The 19,331-nt window shown below is 50.9% G+C and overlaps 1 protein-coding gene across 1 annotated transcript in view; it reads right to left on the reverse strand.

Annotated features, from left to right (window-relative positions):
• The window catches only part of C3 (complement C3), a 26,660-nt gene that overhangs the window by 6,045 nt on the left and 1,284 nt on the right, over positions 1 to 19,331 (reverse strand). The window contains exons 2-33 of the mRNA XM_028759407.1: positions 18,273 to 18,462; positions 17,735 to 17,897; positions 17,568 to 17,638; positions 16,761 to 16,855; positions 16,581 to 16,663; positions 16,399 to 16,489; positions 16,210 to 16,312; positions 15,847 to 15,973; positions 15,623 to 15,738; positions 15,392 to 15,538; positions 14,733 to 14,942; positions 14,401 to 14,607; positions 13,883 to 14,041; positions 13,581 to 13,710; positions 12,997 to 13,068; positions 12,635 to 12,835; positions 11,896 to 12,004; positions 11,350 to 11,435; positions 10,538 to 10,680; positions 10,203 to 10,415; positions 8,891 to 8,957; positions 8,709 to 8,795; positions 7,175 to 7,378; positions 6,565 to 6,640; positions 6,120 to 6,279; positions 4,946 to 5,044; positions 3,334 to 3,490; positions 2,325 to 2,488; positions 1,151 to 1,309; positions 637 to 696; positions 437 to 527; positions 262 to 313 (exon numbers count right to left, since the gene is read on the reverse strand). Coding sequence (XP_028615240.1) covers positions 262 to 313; positions 437 to 527; positions 637 to 696; positions 1,151 to 1,309; positions 2,325 to 2,488; positions 3,334 to 3,490; positions 4,946 to 5,044; positions 6,120 to 6,279; positions 6,565 to 6,640; positions 7,175 to 7,378; positions 8,709 to 8,795; positions 8,891 to 8,957; positions 10,203 to 10,415; positions 10,538 to 10,680; positions 11,350 to 11,435; positions 11,896 to 12,004; positions 12,635 to 12,835; positions 12,997 to 13,068; positions 13,581 to 13,710; positions 13,883 to 14,041; positions 14,401 to 14,607; positions 14,733 to 14,942; positions 15,392 to 15,538; positions 15,623 to 15,738; positions 15,847 to 15,973; positions 16,210 to 16,312; positions 16,399 to 16,489; positions 16,581 to 16,663; positions 16,761 to 16,855; positions 17,568 to 17,638; positions 17,735 to 17,897; positions 18,273 to 18,462 — 4,092 coding nt within the window. The remainder of the gene's footprint in view (positions 1 to 261; positions 314 to 436; positions 528 to 636; positions 697 to 1,150; positions 1,310 to 2,324; positions 2,489 to 3,333; positions 3,491 to 4,945; positions 5,045 to 6,119; positions 6,280 to 6,564; positions 6,641 to 7,174; positions 7,379 to 8,708; positions 8,796 to 8,890; positions 8,958 to 10,202; positions 10,416 to 10,537; positions 10,681 to 11,349; positions 11,436 to 11,895; positions 12,005 to 12,634; positions 12,836 to 12,996; positions 13,069 to 13,580; positions 13,711 to 13,882; positions 14,042 to 14,400; positions 14,608 to 14,732; positions 14,943 to 15,391; positions 15,539 to 15,622; positions 15,739 to 15,846; positions 15,974 to 16,209; positions 16,313 to 16,398; positions 16,490 to 16,580; positions 16,664 to 16,760; positions 16,856 to 17,567; positions 17,639 to 17,734; positions 17,898 to 18,272; positions 18,463 to 19,331) is intronic.

Consider the following 19,331-nt stretch of genomic DNA (forward strand, 5'->3'; position numbering starts at 1 on the left):
GAAAACCCTGTCCACAGGAATAAAATGCACAGAAAACCCTGTCCACAAGGAATAAAGGCACAAAAATAGTTCCAACAAACATCGTCGAGGAGCATCTGTCATACAAGAAGTATAACACTCTTGGGAAGAGAGTCCTCTCCTGAAGCTTTTGTGTGAGACTACCACGGCCACTTCTCACTCCGTGGCCCTGGCCTTGGCTCCCAGAAGATGTGCACAGACTGGCAAGTAACTGGGGTGAGTCCCAAGGATAATGATCCTTACCTGGTGCAGATCTCAAGGACCATAGTACTCTTGGCTTCCTGGGGCTTCTTGGCTACAAACATAGAAACAGAAAGATGGGAGAAGGTGCCTTTGGGTCCTGATTCAGGAGGAGTGCAGGAGATAGGATGGGAGGGGTGGGGCTGGAAGATAATGGAGGGGTCTTTATTCTTCTTACCGGTCTCAGGGGCTGGTCCTATGGTGACCCTGAGGTCAAACTTCTTGCAGGTGACTTTGCCTTTGACTTTGGCATGATATACTGTCACCACCTGGTGAGATGAGAGAAAGTCTCATGAGAGCAAGGGATGGACAGGGATGGTGGTGGGGGAGACAGGGGAAGGTGGGTAGATGTGGCAGATGTGGGTTCCCCTTTCTTACAGACAATGTGCCTTGGCCTTTTCCTTTGGCTGTTAGAGAGAAGCCCTCATTTTGCTTGGTCTGCAGAGAGTTGGGAGAGAGAAGAGGGGGTGTTAAGAGCCAGTATCAGGACCAGGGGGATGGCACAGAAGACAAGGAGCTTGACTTATAAGCATGAGAGCCTAGGTTTGATCCTGAGAATCCAAGTAAAGCAAACGGTATAGGCCAGTACTAGGAAGACAGAGACAGGGGGATTCTTGGCCAGGTAGCCTATTTTATTTGATGAATTTCAGCTCAGTGAGGCACTATGCCTTGACAAACAAGGTGGACAGCACCTGAGGAATGACATTTAAGGTTGTCCTCTGGCCTACACACACACACACACACACACACACACACCCCTGTACATATACAAGCACACACACACAGGGTCAGCTCCCTCTGGACTCTGAGGGCCCTGACAGGTATCTGACCTCCCTCCTGCATCCCTGACTGGTATAGATGGTTGAAAAGGGGGGGCGGGGTAAGGCTGTACCTCTTCGGATCGCAGGAGGCTGCCAGTTTCCCAGAGCAGGCGAAACACAGTTGGGGAGCTGCGGCTGGGGAGGTGGAAGGACACATCCATGTTCAAGTCCTTGTGATCAGGGACATCTGTTTGGTATTGGGCCAAGGCTTGGAATACCATGAAGGTGGCCTAGAACCCGTGGGATAGGATAGTTAGTTTTGCATTCTACCTAGTGGTTAGAGTGTGCTGGAGAGATGATGGTGTGTAGGTCAGAATCACGGCAGCAGCACACACGGAATATTATGGAGAATGCATATATGTAGGTGGAAGGGGGTGGATATCCCAGAGCTCCACTGAGAGTTACTCAGGCCAGGGCTGTCCAGCAGTCATTCAATGATCTAGAACCCACCGGAGTGTGAAGTGAGCAGTGGAGGTCACTAGATACTGAAGACCTGTCTAGACCCCTCCACGTGGGAGAACTTCTGTTCAGAAGTTATCAATGATGAAAACAAGTCAGACTACATCAGAAAATCTAGACCCATCAAGAGGAAGGAATCTTAGACTAGGGCTTAGAAAGCTAGAAATCAGTCTAGAACCATCTCATGAGAAAGAGAGAAAAGCTGGATGGAGTGTGGAGGCATCAAACTCTGAAGAGACTCTGAGGACGGAGTAAGTGCTGAGACGTGATTGACAGCCCACAAGAAAGAAAGACAAGGCTGCAGCCAAGCATGAGAAAGGGGGACACTGAAGGTCCCTTGAAATGAGGGAAGTAACCTAAAGGCTTCCAGTGACAAGGAGGCACTGGGAGTCTAGTAAAACTGAGAACATGATCTAGAGCCCACACATGAGAGATGGGGACACTGGTAGTCTAGTCAAATTGAGATCATGTTCTAGAACCTTCTAGTGAGGGGGGCATTTAGAGCCCTGTGGAGCTATAAATGTGACCTACAAGTCTCCAGTTAGTGTTCCATTAGGGGGCCTAGAAACATGGCACACAACCTAGAATATTTTAGATGAGAACATGGAGGGGGCCCTAGGAACCTAGTAGAGTGAAGAACATCATCTACTGGGAGAAGGCATGTGCTCTAGTTTCTCAGCTCGCGTGCAGTCCCCACACTCCTCAGGCACAAGAGCTGCATGCCTGGGCCTCAGTATCTCCCTTGGGAGACGTGGTAATTAAGCATTGGAGCTCGAGGCTACTTGCCTGGGTGGAGCCATAGCCACCTCCATAGTATCTTTGCTCATTGAGCCAGCGCACCACAGGAGGCACAGAGTCAAAGTCTTTCAGCAGCAGCAGGGCCAGGAGAGCGTAGGATGTGGCCTCCACATTGTAGAGCTGCTGGCCAGGTTCCTCCCAGCGGTTCCGATCTGCAGAAAGACACCCCAGCCCCTCATCCACTGCCCATGTAGCCTGGGGGTGACATAGGAGCTAACTTTCCCCAGGATCAGACCAGGTCCTGGTGCTCAGTGTTGACAGTCAATCTGAGTCACCTGGAAGACAATCCCCTGGCCATGTGAGTGGGAATAATCCTGACTCTGTGAATTGATGTGGGAAGACCTATTTCTAGGTGGGCAGGACTATTCCCTGGGGTGGAGATACCAGGCTCTGTAAGATGCAGACAGAGCACTAGTGAGCTTGCAGCCTTCTCTCTGCTTCCTGATTAGGTCCCACTGCTTTGACTTTCCTGCTATGATGGATTGCACTCTTGACCTGTGAGCTGAACAGCCAGCCCTTCTTCCCTTGAGTTGCTTCTATCAGGGTCTTTTATAACAGAAACCAGAAAAGAAATCGAGACCATTTCTAGTCCACCAGCTTCAGTCACCTTTCCTCCTCTCTTGGACTCAGATGCCCAAAGCATGGTTGAATGAAAGATGCAGCAGGCCTCTTGTGTGATTTACATGGAAGGGTCAACATACTTTAGAGGCCTTTAATGCAGCTCAGTGTGGGCCATGCATCCCACCTCTCAGCTAAGAGCCATGTGCCCTGGCTCCATGTATGTATCCAGAACCCATCCTCACACTCCAGCCTTGCACCCCTTTGAGGTCACCCCTTAACACTCACCCATATACTCCTTCCCCCTTGAGGTGGCACCTCAAGTCCCCCCACACTCTTCCCTTGAGGTACTCCCTCACCCTACACACACCCCTTTCCCCTTGAAGTGGCCTCTCACCTACCCATGCACACACTCCTTTCCCTTGAGGTGATCTCTCACCTTTGGCTGTGTTCAGAAACTTGCTGAGGTAAGGTTCCTCTAGTTTGTTTATCAGGGCCAGGGCATACCCAGCAATGGCCACTGTGTATGATCTCTGCAGGTTCAGGTAACTGGCTTCAAGATACTCCCCCGCCTTGTTGATGCTCCCGGGAAGGCTCTGTGAGAGGCAGATGGTTGGGGTCTCACATGACTTCTGGGTTACCTTGGGGTATCTGTCCTTTAGGGCTCCCTTGCCTTTGATATGTCTGGTTTTAAGAGTTCCCTAGTTGTTGGGGACACTTGTGTGGCACCTTTTTGTTGAATACTTTTATGTGTCTAGAGTAGTCTATACACTACACTAGGTATGTGCAGCAGTGTGTGACTGTGGGTTCTTGAGCAGTTGAGTCCTGCTTCAAAACAAAGGTGTATTATGGTTGTGTAAGTACTCCCCCAGGGGATGTCACTGAACAAATCAATGGTGTAAAATGTCCCAAACAGGCATAAGCTAGCAGTCAAATTCAGCATATCAGTCTAAGCCTATGTGAGTTGTCCTCCTCCATCATTGCCTTCACCATCCCATCTTTATTATGGGTTCGTCATTTATTCATTTATGAATTTGGATGTGTAGCTCTTTGCTCTAAGTTGAAATAGTCCCTCCAAGATGCAGGGGCACTCATAAAACTCAGGAAGACAGTGAAAGACGTAGGCCAAGGCTCAGAAGGCTCCAAAGCTCCCAAGTGCCCAGAGCTCTCAGGAAAGGTATGAGATACACAAATCCCCTCCATATGGCAGCAAGCAGTTGCTGAGGTGAGGGGCCTCTCTGGTGGACTCACCCACATGTTGGGCAGGGGATTCCAGATGTACAGCTTTTGTGACTTATCACCCATGGTGGGGTGGGCCTTTTGGCAGTTCGGCTGCCTTTGAGTCACCCGTGCTCCCCTAAGTGACCCCAATAAACTCAACAAGCTGAACTTGGGCAGAACCATTTCCTTAGTCTGTTGTTCTAGGGTGATAGATGTTTGTTCAGATCTCCCCAGGAAAAGTTACATACCAGACCTCTGAGGTCATAACAATGATACCCAACAGGTGTCATGATTTGTTCCCAAGACCTTCCAGGTAATAAGTAGAGAAGGCCAAATCTCCCAGGTCAAGGGAACAACTCCTCCCCTGGTCAGCTTCAATTTTCAATCTGACATGGCCCAGAGTGTCAATTCAGCTGATGAATTGCTTAGATTAGAGTCTTAGATTAGTGGTCATGTCTGTGAGGGACTGTCTTGATTGTTAATTGATGTGGGAGAGCCACTGTGGGTGGCACCATCTCTAGGCAGGTGGTCCTGAACTGCCTAAGAAAGCTAGCCAGGGTAAAACCCTGCCAGTAAGTCAGCAAACAGCATCATTTCTTTGGCTGTGTGAGGCGAGTTCTTGGTCTGAGGTAATGCTATATAGAACAGCAAACACACACCTGCCTTTGAGTCTCTGCCTTGACTCTCCCCAGGGGAGGTCTGTGATCTAGAGCTACAAGCTGAAAGAAACCCTTCCCCCCATTAAGTGGCTTTTGGTCAGAGTGCTTAAGCACAGCTTAAACACTGTCACCTTCCCAGCTGACAGGATGGAGGGCTGAGAAGACACTCACATTGACCTGCCCCTCACAGATGTCTCTGGCTTCCTGCAGTGCAATGAGGACAAAGGCTGTGAGCGACACGTCTGCCTCCTTGGTGTTCCGGAAGCCACCCTGTGAATAGGAGCAGAATCAGGTCTTTATTTGTCCCTACCTGGCTCTCAAGCACCCTGAAGAATCTGAAGTCCAGGCTCAGCTCCCCACCCTGGAGGATCAAACTCTCTAGTGTGCATCAATTGAATTGTTGCTTCATTCTCGGTTACTAAGGTTCCCTTGTACTGCTGTTTCTGGTATAACGGCTGAGGAAAAGCAGACATGGGGTCTAGCCCCACAGGGATGAGCTACTCAGAGGCTCCACAGACAGGGAAATACTCCTTGATTTATGGTGGGGCTACCTCTGAGAGGCCCAGGGTAAATGAGTCAGAATAGTTAGCAGGGGCTCCCCAGCTCAAGCCTCAGGACCTGCACTTAATGTTCCAGAGCTCACATAAAAAAAAAAAAAGTATGACATTTTGGTATCTTTCATCTGACCATCCATATCAAATGTTTTCATTCAAACATTACCCAGCATCATGGTTTGTAGTCAAAAATTGTGGTCCTTACGTCTCGTGAGACTTCAGCTCTTACACTGTGATACAGCAGCAGTATCAAGAGAAAACTTCCTAGGAAATTGGGGTGGTCATCATAGTCATAACTAAATAAATAAAATGAAAAGTCAAAAAAAAAACAAAAAAAAAAACAAAACAAAACAAAAAAAAAGTATCTGTGTATGATGGCATGTGCTTGTAATGCCAGTATTGGGTAGGCAGAGACAGGCAGATGCTGGGATTCGGGGGCTGGCCAGCCTAGCTTTCTGGGTGAGCTTCATGACAATGAGACCCTTCCTCAAAAAAAAAAAAAGAATAAAAGAAAAGAAAAAGAGAAAAGAAAAGAAAAGAAAAAGAAAGAGGGGTGGTGGCCCTTGAGGACTGACACCCAAGGCTGACCTCTGATCTCAGCTCGTGCACAGAATACCGAGCGTGTCGCTCTCTTAGTTGGGTCAGTAAGCCTCTGAATTCTTGAAATACTTCCAGTGTTTTACAACTTTATTCACTTCCTTCCCAACCCCCACCACCAAATGAACAGTACTCTCTCCCATCCCTCCTAGGACCCTCTATCCTTCTCTTTCTGGAATCTGCCTGTCTCTTACAATCATTTCTTGGTGAATCACAGGTCCATCCTCCTGAAAGACACCGTCTGGCTTCTGTTTCTCCAGAATTAGCCATTTTACAGCCCCACACAGGACCTGAGAGTCAATGGCAATGAGGTTGGCAGCCAGAGAGAAGACCTTGACCACGTAGGCTGTCAGCCTGGGGACAGGAGTTATAGTGACACCAGTTGAGAATCAATTGGTTTTAGTATATAGATTGACATCTTCACCCACCAATGAGCAGAGAGGGTTGGGGCCAGAGCCACTCAGTTTGGATTTTTAATTTCAAAGCTTCGTGAAGCTGGTGCTTAAAGGATTCTAAGGCTCATTCAGTGCTTGCAGCCTTGACTGTGGACAGAGAGAGGCCAGACCACCATTGGTGGGGATTCAGGCTTTGCTCGGGTGGATACTGAGGCAGAGGGGACCAAGCTGACCACCTGCTTACCAGGTGCTGGGGGGCCGGTTGTTGAAGGCAGCATAGGCAGAGCTGGGCTGTTTGAAGGCCAGCTGCTGGGTGTACCCTGTGGGGAATAGACAGGGTCACCAAAGAAAGGGGTGGGCTGGGGGCTAGGTTAACCAGGATAGGCAGTGGGAGACCCAGGACAGTATAAGGATGCTGCTACCTATGTGAGGTGGGATGAGGGTTCAAAGAGGATAGGACCAAGATCCTGGGAGGGAAGGGATTTTAAGGAAGGCTTGAAGGGAAAAGCCAAGAGAGGAAGAGCAGAGTGGTGTGGGAGGGGCTTACTGAGGAGAGGGAGGACAAGGGTGCTGCATGGGGTGGGACAAGTGTGCAGAGAGGGAGGAAGGCTCAAACAGGGCATGGATTCTAAAAAGAGGACTCAGGTTGGGTTCAGGGATCAGACAGGCGACCCATCTCTGAAGAAAGGAGAAGGGAGAGGCTTGGAGGAGAGACAGGCCTTGGGAAGAAGGATGAGGCTTAGGAGGAGATTGAGGAGGGTAGGGCCTTGGGAGGACCAGCTTTGAAGGTTGGGAATGGAGGGGTCTGGGAAGGATGAGTGGGTGGCTTTGGGGAGCTCTAGCTCAGGCCCCACCTTTCTTGATGAGTTCCAGGGCCTCTTGCCTCTTCTCCAGGCCGAACTTTTCCCACTGTTCAGTCTGGTCCAGGTAGTGTACCGCAATGACTGTTGGTGTCATGCCAATCATGTTCTGCTCCCCACAGCCTGAGGGGGTCACAATCAGGTGTTTCAGCCGCTCCCCATCTACAGCATCTTCGGCCATCTGAACCACCGGGGTCCCTGAGAGTGGAGGAAAAGGTGTGTTTAAGACAGTCTCTGAGCCGGGCAGTGGTGGTGCACACCTTTAATCCTAGCCCTTGGGAGGCAGAGGCAAGCAGATTTCTGAGTTTGAGGACAGCCTGGTCTGCAGAGTGAGTTCCAGGACAGCCAGGGCTACACAGAGAAACTCTGTCTCGAAAAACAAAAACAAAAACAAAAAACAATAAAACAAAAAACAAACAAACAAACAAACAAAAGGCAGTCTCTGACCAGAGGAAGCCTAGGGCTTAGTGGCTGCAGGAGGGTGTGTGTGGGTTTGGGGGAAGGTTGTACCTCACCTTGGACATTTAATTTCACCTTTCGATAAAATAATGGCCATAGTTACAGACAGCTCTGACTTACAGTCTATTGCTCATGTCCATTGGAGAACTCCACATAGAATCTTAAATAATCCTCAAGCCACCTTTGTAGTTAGGCACTGTCACTAGCTCTCTATGAGTGCTTGTCTGAGGGGTGCAATGTCCCCTTGATGTTCCTGGATCCAGTCAAGAGCAGCAGTCAAGACCTCTGCTCTTGGTATGTGTGTCTTCTCATTTTAAGTGTCTTTATCAGCAAATGCTGTTTGCTGCACTAACGTCTGCAGGCAGCTCCTACAGGCAGACCCACAGCACACTATTTCAGATGAAGAGGGGATCTCAGGTGCTACGGCTCAACCCCTACAGCAAACAGGGCACAGACTGTCTATGGTGTTTGATCGAGAATGGTATGTTTCAGTGCTTGATTTCCAGTTAGTCAAACTATGTTTGAGAAGGAACAGAGGCTGTGGCTGTGTTGGAGGAGGCATGTCACTGGGGTGGGCTCTGAGGGTTCAAGAGCCCAGTCTAGGCCCAGTCTCTTTCTTTCTCTGCCTGCTACCTGTGGATCAAGGGAAAGCTCTCAAGGTAAACCTGTCTCAGCTACTGCTCCACCGTGTCTGTCTGCTTCCTGCCATGATACTCATGGTCGAAGCCTCTGGAACTACAAGCAAGCCTCAATTAAATGTCTTCTTTAAGAAGAGTTGCCTTGGTCATGATGTCTCTTCATAACAGGACAGAGACTAAAACAGCATTGTATCATTGCCCTCATTTTTCATAGACGGAAACTGAGGCACAGGATGGCAGTATGTTAGGAAATGAGTCCCAGGTCAATCAGCTTGAAATTGATTTGAATCTGGGCATCCTGGTCCAGGGTCTTCCCCCCTTCCATTTCCTTATCCTCTTCTCTCCTCATTCCCACCCCACGAGATGGAGCTCTGTTAGCTTCTGGCTCCCAGCTGCCCCACCCCTGCACGGCAGGGGAGAGGCCATCTTACCTTGCAGGAGAATTCTGGTCTCAGAGTCTGTGTCTGGCACTTGGTCACTGAGGTCTGCGGCAGGCACATCCTCCCTCTGCACTCCCCCTGCAGGGTGAGAGAGTAAAGGCTTGGATGGCATCAGCTCCCCCACCCCTTCCTTGGTACCCCACCCACCTTACCCTCTCTGCTTGCCTCCTCACCTTTGCCGAGGTGCTCTGGATCCAGTGTACGGACGGCCACAGTTTTGTTGACTCTCATTCCTTCCGGCTGTGGAGGGTGACGGATAAAATGACAACAGATACACAGATGGTCATCAGGAAACTATTCAGAAAGTCCTTCAAAAGGGCTCTGCCTCTCTGCCTGTGTGCCTGGAGGCCAGTTACTTAACCTCTTTATGTCTCAACTTCTAAGGAGGAGGTGATTCAAATGTCCACCTTATACTCATGTGTATGCGTGCATGTGTGTATTTATAAGTGTGTGTGCATGTTTGCATGTGTATGAGTGTGTTTGTGCACGTGTGTGTGAGAGTGTAAGTGCATGAATGTATGTGACTGTGTGGCATGCATGTTTGTGCATGTATGAGTATGTGTGCATGGGTGTAAGTGACTGTCCATGTATGTGCACATGCGTGTGTGAGTATGCACGCCTATGTGAATGTGCAAGTGTGGATGTGTTAGTGTGCATGTGTGTGTGAATATGAGGGCATGAGTATGCATTATGTGAGTGTGAGGTGTATATGTGCATGTTTGTGTAGGTATGTGTGAGAGTATGTGCATGTGTGTAAGATGTGCATGTCTGCGTACGTGTGAGTGTATATACATGTATGCATATGTGTATGAGTGTGCATGTGTATGAGAGTGTGTGCAAGTGTGAGTGTGGATGCAAGCATGTGAAAATGTCAGTGCCATATGTCTTCTTCTATCCCTCTTCACTTCCTCTGTTGAGACAGTCTCTTGATGAATCTGGAGTACCCAATCCAGCAAGGCCGACGACTGGCCGGCGACCCCCAGCAAGGCCAACGACTGGCCAGCGAGCCCCAGCTAGGCCAACGACTGGCTGGAGAGCCCCAGCAGGGCCGACGACTGGCCGGCGAGCCCCAGCTAGGCTGACTGGGCAGCGAGCCACGTCTTCTGGCTTCTGTTTGGGTGCTGGGGCTCTGAGCTCAGGTCTGCATGACTGCACAGCAATCGTGTCTCTGGCTAAGCTATCTCCCTGGACCCTTTTTACTCTTTAAAAAACTTGAGATAGGGTCTCATTAAGTTACCCCTGCTGTTCTCAAATTCATGATCCTCCTGCCCCACACCTCCCAAGTGCTGGGATAAGGGCATACCCCATACCTGGTTTACAAAGTGCAGCGGATGGAGCCTGGAACTTTGCATGAACTAATTGAGCACTCTACACCCTGAAGCCTAGCCAGTTCTAAGTTTCTGTAACATCTGGGCCATAAGACAATCCTTGGTGAACAGCAGGGAGATCTGAAGGCTAGAGGCAGCAGATGCCCCAAGGACTCACCACGACCTTCAGTATCTTCTTGACACCATCACTGATGAAGCGGCCGAAGACAGCAGCCTTGACCTCCACCTCCTGGAGGCCAATCTTCAAGGGGACAATGACATAAGGCACAGCCACAGAGGACTTGGGAGGGATTTCGATGGTCTGGTAGTAACGCTTCTTGGCGGTGGCCATGCTGCAGAAGGCTGGGTTGTGCAACAGTTCCACCCTCACCTGCCAGGGAAGTAAGGTCAGGGCAGGTGTGTGAGAGAGGGGACAGGGCAGGTGGGGGAGGGGACAAGGCAGGTGGGGGTGGGCTCATGGGTCTCAGTGACTTTCCAGTGACTTGCTCCCACCTTGAGTTTCTCCTGTTCACGGTAGTTGAAGAGCACAGCTCTAATTTCCACCTGTTCGTTGCGTACCACAGAGTAGGGCAGTCGCAGGTCAATGAAGAAGTCCTGCATCACTGTGATTTCATAGGGGTCTGCCACACAGATCCCTGTTGGCAGAAAGAGGAGTGTGAAGGGTCCAGGGTAGGAGGGCTGTGCAGGGAGGCAAAGGCAGGCTTCTGCTTCAAGTTCCCTAGCTGTCCATGGCTGATCCCATCTGCAGAAAGCTGAAGACTAAACATGTGCATGTGATTAGCAAATCTCAGCTGTGGTGGTATCACAGCCAGTTGTGTCCAACCTCATGTGTTTACATGTGCACATCTGTGGATGGGTGCACATGCATGTGGAGGCCGGAGGCTGACACTGAGTGTTGTCTTCAATTGTTTCTCTACTATACTTAATTTTATGTATGTACACGAGTCTCTGTTTGTATGCATCTCAGTGCAGTATCCACAGAGGCCAGAAGAGGGCAACAGATACCCTGGAGCTGCAGGGAGTTGTGAGCAGCCTGATATAGGTCCTGGTAACCAAACTCTGGTCCTCTGCAAGATGAGCAAATGTTTTTAACCACTGAATTTTCTTACTGACCCTAGAGTTCATTGCTTGGCTAGGCTGGCTGGCCAGGAAGTCCCAGGGATCCTCCTGTCTCTGACTCCCCAGCACTAGGATTGCAAGCAGGTACTATGACTCCCTCCTTTCTACGTTGGTTCTGCAGATGGAGCTCTGGGTAAACTCTTCACTGCTGAGCCACTGAGCCGTCTTCCCAGCCCCTTCTGTACCTTTCTTGTCTGACAGGCTCACTGCCAGAATCTCCCAGGTGGTGATGGAATCCTTGAGAAAGATGTTCATGACCTTTGTAGAGATTCTAGGTGGGACAGAAATTTAAAAATTAAGTGGTAAGATCCATCAATATGGAGAGGGTGCTGAGGTGGAAGGCCCTGGGGACAGGTTAGATAGGAGCTCTAGGTTGCACCTGTGGTTTTGCTAGTTCAGCCCATGGACCTCCATGGTGAATCCAGAGGCAACAGGAAGTTGGCAGGTACATGCAAATCATATGCAAATGAGATGGGAGGATGCCTTCTACTCTCAGGCAAGGATATGGAATGGGCTTGTCCCAGCCTCATCCCCTCCCCACCCCCCATCCCCCACCCCCACTTTAAAAATATATTTACTGTGTATGTTTAAGTGTGTATGGCATCCTTCTGCCATGACCTTCGTGTGAAAGTCAAAGGACAATTTGTGAGAGTTTGTTCTCTCCATCTACCATGTGAGTCAAGTGGTGAGTCTTGGTGGCCAGCACCTTTGTTCACTGACGAGAGCCATACCCATTTTTCTCTGGTTCTTTCAGCTCTTCTATGGTCCACAACCAGCTCTCTGGGAAGTGGCTTCTAGAGATAATATCTTCTTCTGGAATGATGTCTTCATCCATGTCACCTGAGGGTAGGTAGATTTGATTTGGAAAAGACCTACTTTGCAGGTAGCGCCCTTGAAAACATTTCTGAGCTGTATAAATGCATTCACCATTGTGTGACGGCTTTCTAACCAGTCCCAGACACGCTAGTCTGTGGGATCTCTCTCTCCATCTAGGAACTAAAATCTAAAAATCATGTTCTACAGATTTGTTGCTATCAAGATGAGCATCATCCAAACTGGTTGGGAACTCATTAGGTAGTCCCCGATGACCTGGGACCTGCAGCAAGCCTCCTGTCTCAGCCTCCTGAGTGCTAAAATGACAGGCATGTGCTATCACACCTAGCTTCAGTGTGGACTGATTATAGAAGACTTTATCTTCATTTTGCGGAAGATGTATTGCTTTGGGGGATGGGGGTATAGGTGTGGAAAAGCTGATGCCCAGTATGAGAAAAGCCCTTGGCTCCCTCCCTCAGTCTTTCCTCACATACAGCCCAGAGATGGCCTCCACTCTTTTCTATCCTCCCAGGTAACAGGGCTGGGGACACAGTCTTTGAGCCACCCTTCCAGCAAACAGGTGGAGCCACCCATCACTGGGCAGTTGTGCCCACCCCCTCCACCCACCCAAGTGTTGCCCTACAAGCCACCACTCACTCCTAGCCAGGCCCAGCACACGGTCTCTTCTGTGTTGTTCACGTAGCTTGGTGATGTAGTTGCAGCAGTCTATGAAGGCCTTCATGCAGCTCTCACCCTGGGTGATGAGGCGTGCCCGGCGCTGGCAACTGTATTTCATAGGGATATCACGCATGCCATCCTCACAACACTTCCGAAGACCCTTGTCAGTGTACTGACCAGCTGTGGGAAGCCCAGACCTGGAGTCAGCCTTAGCCATCAGGAGAGCATCAGACCAGACTTCAGGTAGGACAAGGAAGGCAACCGTCTCCTCCTCCTATGGGATTCTAACAGGATGGGTGTGGGTGATGCATGGAGACAGGAGTCAGCAGAAGATTCCTAACCTTTGTCCATCCTCCTTTCCATCAACTGTACTGAGCGACGGCGGCGGGCAGCTGGCTTGGCGCACTCAAGATCTGAGGGAGAGAGAGACAGGAGGGACAGGGTAAAGCTGGGATGCGATGGTTGCACCCTTTTTGTAGTGGAAGAGACTGAGGCTCAAGAAGAAACAATAAAAGCTGGTGAGATGGCTCATGGGGCAAAGGGACTTGCTGCTAATCCAGATGTCCAGAGTTTGGTATCCGGGACCCACAAGTTGGAAGGTGAGAATGGAGTGTTACCAGTTGTCTTTTGACCTCCATATGCATGCCATGGTGAACTCGCACTCATGCTCACACACATACACACACACACACAATGCACTCACACACGTGCACATGTGCACACACAGGGAAACACACACACATACACACACCCCTTTAATTTAATGCAATTAAAAACTAATTTAAGCAAAACAGAGATAGGCAGGTGTTGCTGATAGAGGAAGGGCAGAGATTCAGTCTCCTGATCCCAGAGTCCTGTTCTTATATGGGCATCTAGGTTTGGAATAATGTCCCTCCTTGTGTCCACCCCTGGTCTCTTTTCTCACCTGCTCTCTGATCAGTCTGCAGGCCTTGGCTTGTCTTGAAGGCCAGGCCTGCATCCATAAAGACGCCAGCATAGTTCTTCCCACTGCCTGGGGTGCAGCCAATGTCTGCCTTCTCTACCACATCCCAGATCTGCAAGTAGGATGACATGGGGTGGATGGAGGGGGTGGAAAGAGACCACCAACCCATCACGAAGCTCAGCCTAGCCATCCCACACCTCCTCATCCTAACATCCAGCCCTTCATAGACCCAGCTTCTTGCACTCGCCACACTCCAGGCTGGTCTGAGGCATGCAGGCACTTACCTTGCTCTGTGTGAGTTTGTTCTTCTTGTTCAGCACAAACACTCCTTTGTCCACGGCCACTAGCCCCACTCGGGCCCCCTGGTTTCCCTCGATCCTAAGTGTTGTTTGATGCCCAGGTGCGGGCTGTCGGTTATCTTTTGGGTCTCCCTTCACCACCAGCTATAGAGAGGGTGAGGAAGCAAGACAGGGAAGAGTTAATCCCAGAAAACCCACAGAGGGAAAGAGGAAGGAAGTTCAGAAAGGAGACAGAGAGAACATAAGAGTGGGGAAATGGGGAGGGCAAAGAGACAGTGGGAGAGAAGAGATAAGCAAAAGAGAGAGGTGAGGAGAGAGGACATGGAGAGAGAAGAGAAAAAGAGGAAGTGGTGGGGGGTAGGGAGAGGTAAAAGCAGGCAGAGCTCTGTGAATCTGTTAGCTTAGCCCAAGCTAGTCTACATATTGAATTTCAGGATAGTCAGAGCTGCGCGGTGAGACTCTGTCTTTAAAAAAGGAAAGGGAGTAGAAAGGGGGGTGCTCACCGTGCCTACACAGGAATCCTTCACATCCACCCACACAGAGTCGGCTACCACCTCCCTTTGGCCATTAGCTCCAATCAGGGTGTAGTAAGCCACCAGGCGGAAGGAAGGAATAAAATCTGGAGTGATGGGCAGGGACAGGACCACTAGGTCCTGGCCAGGCTCCCGAACTTGGCGGCCTGCCTTCAGTAGCTTCCCCTTGTTCATAACCTGGAGGGATGATGGGCTGGCATAAGAACCAGGACAGGGCTGGGTAGAATAGGTGCAGGAGACCCCAGGGCTGGGCATGAATCCCTGGGGTGCTGGAGGAGCTGAGGCCCCTGGTGATCACGGACCAGATAGGTGTAGTATCGGATCTTGGCCTCTTGGCCCGGGTCTGTACGCAGGTGGAAGTTGATGTTGAGATTGTCCCCTGGCTTGAGCTCCATTCGAGATACTGACAGGTGTAGGTAGTTGTTGGAGTTGTGCATAGTACTGTAGGGCTGTGCCTGCATTGTCTTGGTGGCCTGCCGAGAGTCTAGGATACCCTCCTTCTTGGTGCGGACCTAGGCGAGGAATCCAGAGAGAGGCATGGTGACTCCCAGAGCTGCCCAGGTTGGGATGCTCACAACAGGCTCAGCTTGAGAGCAACTAGATCAGCCAGGTGATGAGACCTGGCCATGCTGCCGAGGGGGTTTCTAGATTAGGTAAAATGTGTGGGTGGCACCGTCCTCCCCTGAGCTGTTGGACTGGACTGAATAAAAAGAAAATTATCTCTGCTGATGGGGTGTGAATAGCTACTGTAAGCTCCTTCTTCTGTGCCTGCCAGCCACGAAGGACTGTAGCTTCACACTGTGAGCCATTATATACATTCCTTCCTTAAGTGGCTCTTGTCAGGTGTTTTATTACAGCAACATAGGATCCTCTGGGTGAACCACAGAAAGTGTCATGAAAACCAGCAGATCCCTGTGCTTCCCTGACCAAGGAGACAAGGAATGGAGCCCCAGGCACTCACTGTGATGGTCAGGGCTTGGCGGTTGTTGGGTGTGTTGACACTCAGCTTGGCCACGCCATCATCTTGGGTGAGAGCCTGTGCATCGGATCCCTGAGTGACTACTGGCACTTTGGGGGCTGGAGAGCCATCAGGGTTGGTCACGAACACCTATGGACAGAGCCAGGCAGGGAAGGGTCAAGCAGTGTGTTCAGAGTGACTGAAGTGTAAATGGGGACCAGCCCTGGATCTTACCATGAGGTCGAAGGGCATGGCTGGCTTGAAGAATCTGGGTGTCTTGGTGAAGTGGATCTGGTACGGGGAGGTGACAATTGGAATCCCACTGCGCTCTGCCTCTACCATGTCACTACCTGAGGAGATGGATGGTACTAGTGAGGGCAGGCATCCCAGCAGCCCTTCAGGGCCACGCCTCCTTTCTCAGACTAGCCTTGCCACCCCTCCATCAAAGCAGGCCTCACCTGAGTGCAGGATGACAGTGACGGAGACATAGAGGGACTTCCCCACCAGGGCATCTGCGTTGGAGGGCCGTACCCCCTCCATCAGCACCTGTCGGCTCAGCACTGCATCCCCTAAACCATCCTCGATCTGCAAAGGGTCAGAGAGCATGAGGGAGGGGGTCTGCAGAGGGTCAGAGAGCATGAGGGAGGGGGAAGATCCCCAAGAGAGGGGAGGCTAGGAAAGGGAGGAGTTCAGAATGGGTGACCTAGCTCAGCAAGGAGAAGGAGGCCCTAAGGGGTGGGATGGGCTCAGTAGTGATGATGGGGCATGGTCTCAGGGGGGAGAGGCTGCCATTCCAAGCTCTCAAAGGGGTGAGGCAATACCATGACACGCTTGAGGGAATGGGCCAGAGAAATCTTCTTATCGCCATCCTGGACCCCAAAGATCACGAAGGCCGTTCCGTCCACGTTCTTTCCGTACAGGAACCTGAGAGACAAGTAGACTTGGGGTCTTGGAGACTTCTCTGGATGTAGCTGAAGACTCCCCTCATGTGTCACCCCCACCCTCCTCACCTGGCTGTGATGGAAACTTCCAGGCCCTTTGGGTCATCGATGTAATAAAAATTCTCTGTGGGCTCCACCAGGACCTCGAAACTGGGCAGCACTGAGATGGGGTATGAAGATGATGTCGTCCACATGGCTGCCAGGGCAGCGTAAGCACAGTGGCCTCACCTGCTGGGTGCCCCCTGACTTACCGTATTCCTTCACCTCAAACTCTGCAGAGAAGGTCTGCTTCGGCGCATGTTCGTAAAAGGCTCGGATCTTCCACTGCCCCATGCTACAAGAAGACGAGGAATGTGGCAGGGCCTCCAAGTGCCTCCTCCCCATCCCCCTCCTTGGACAGGGGAATCCCGTTTTTGTAGACCCAGACATACTTGACCAGTTCTGGAATGTTCCAAGACAAAGGCAAGATGCCATATTGGTTGTGGGAAGACAGAGTGTCTCTCTTGATGGGAACGCCATCGGGGGTCTGTAAGAAAGGCATTATGAGATAAAGCAACTCTTCAGAGGCACAACCACCCCATCTATGTTCACTGAGGCAGCAGTTAAGAACACAGACCTGGGTAGCCCAGCCTAGGTTCAAATCCCTACTGTGCCACTTATAAGCTCTGTGTTCTCAGGTAAATAGCTCAACCTCTCTGTGAATTTCCTTTTATGTTTAGGACATAGTTAATGCAGCAAAAGCCTGGGCATTTAAAAGATGAGGGATGTGATGTGTGTGTTTGGAGCAGAGGGAGCAAGAGACAAAGAAGGAGGAGGAAGGCAGGAAGGAAACCGGGCAGGGTGAGCAGAACCTTGTGCCTTGCAAGGAAAACTTTGACTCTAAAGAAGTGAGAACCACAGAGGGTTGTGGGAAGAGAAAGGAGGGGTCTTCACTCAGGTTTTAACCAGGGCTCTCTACTGGGCAGAATGGACTGACTCTACAGAATTACTGTTAGTTCATCCCAATCTTCAGATAGGGAAACAAGTTCAGGGAGTTTCCATGGAGTTGGATTCCTCAGTCAATGACCTATGGGTCTTCCTAGGTCTCTGGTCTCTGCACTGATCGCTGTGTAGCCATTTGCCCATGGACCATCCCAGAGGACTGAGTCTCAGGAGAGAGTCTCAAAAGGGAGGGGACTTGGAGGGGAGGGCACTAGAGAGGAGGGAATCCATCTCTGGGAAACTCAGTAGCTAAGTACCTCAATGGTGATGATGACTGTCCTGCCCACAGGCAGCAGGTTGTTGTCTACAGTGAAGATCCGATAAAAGACTGGAGGATGTGGGGGAGACAAGCAGAGTCCCGTTAGACCTTAGGCTCTGGGAGGACCTTCCAGCCCTGGTGTGAGCAGCCTCCCACAGCACTTACCAGTGGAGCCTGGGGTATAGATGGTCTTGTCTGTCTGGATGAAGAGGTACCCACTCTGGAAGCTTACCAGCACTGCTTTCTCTACCACGGTTTCTCCGAAGTTTGCCACCACTGTCACATACTTTTGACCCTTATCTGAGTTGAATTCCTTACTGGCTGGAATCTATGCATGGGCCAGGAGAAGTCAGGAGTCTGTGGCAGGGAGCGGTGCCCAGAGAGTGTCCCCCAGAGTCCCTGGGCCCCCTCTCTGTCATCTCCCCTCAGACAGGAGGGCTCAAGGAGGAAGGGACTCAGTGGGGAGGGGAGGGACTGAGAGAGGAGGGATCTCAGAGGGAAGGGTCTCAGAGCAGAGGGTCTCAAAGGGTAGGGGACTCAGAGGGGCGGAACTTGGAGGGGAGGGGACTCAGAGAGGAGAGTCTCAAAGTGGAGGAATGTTAGAGGGGAGGGACTCAGAGGAGGACACAGGAGGCAGCCTGGAGGACCCAGGCTGGACCTGGAGGGGCTATGGCTGACTGTAGTTCCCTAGTTCCTTGCCTACCTTGATGGAGACCCTGTTCAGATATCCACTGGCTCCTGTCAACACCGTCTTCTCACTGGTCAGCACTTGCTTCTTTAGGAAGTCTTGCACAGTGACTGTGACTGGGATGTCACCCTGAGCATCGTGGGCCTCTAATACGATGGTCTCTTCACTCTCCAGCCGTAGGACATTGGGAGTAATGATGGAGTACCTGACCGTGGGGTGTGGGAGCAAGACCTGAGACTTCAGCCCTCACTCTGGCTGGCCCAGTTCCTAGTTCTAGGGGGTTCTCAGTGCTGGCTGGGACACCTGCCAGAGCAGACGCCTGGATCCATGTTCCTCCCCACTCGAGAAGGTATCAAGCCACAGCGCCCTTCCCCTCAGCTACCAGAAGCTGGCTTTCCCTGGCTTCAGCACTGGGTACCAGCCATAAGGACTTCGCGTGTGCTGAGAATGTGCTCTCTCTACCACTAAGCTACACCTCAGCCTCTCCCCACTTTTCTGTTTGGAAACAGCATCTTGCTAAGTTGTTCAGGCTAGCCTGAACTCACTCTGTAGTCCAGACTTGGCTGAAATATGCACACTTCCTGTCTGGGCTTCCAGAGTAGCCAGGATGACAGGTTCATGTAGTCAGGCCCAATGTTGAGCTTGGCTTTTGACAGTTCTCGCAAGGGCTATAGACCTGAACAACCCTCCAATTCCTCAAATCTTAAACCTACCATTGCCTAAACCACAAGACATCACAGACACCCTAAATCTATAGACCTTCTTTTTTATAAGTAGGCACACCAACGCTACAATACCTGGATTCTATGAACATAAGACTGTAAATATCCTTACATACAAGCAACCCAAACACTCTCACATACATCCTCCCCCCTCCCTCTCTCTCTCCCTCTCTCTCCCTCTCCCTCTCCCTCTCTCCCTCTCTTGTTCTCTCCCTCTCTCTCTCCTGCTCTCTCCCTCTCTCTCTCTCCCTCTCTCTCTCTCCCTCTCTCTTGCTCTCTCTCACTCTCTCGCTCTCTCCCCCCCTCTTGCTCGCTCTCTCCCTCTCTTGCTCTGTCTCTCTCTCTCTCTCTC

The sequence above is a fragment of the Grammomys surdaster genome, unplaced genomic scaffold, assembly GCF_004785775.1.
Source record: "Grammomys surdaster isolate TR1022 unplaced genomic scaffold, NIH_TR_1.0 62, whole genome shotgun sequence".
Classification (NCBI taxonomy): Eukaryota; Metazoa; Chordata; class Mammalia; order Rodentia; family Muridae; genus Grammomys; species Grammomys surdaster.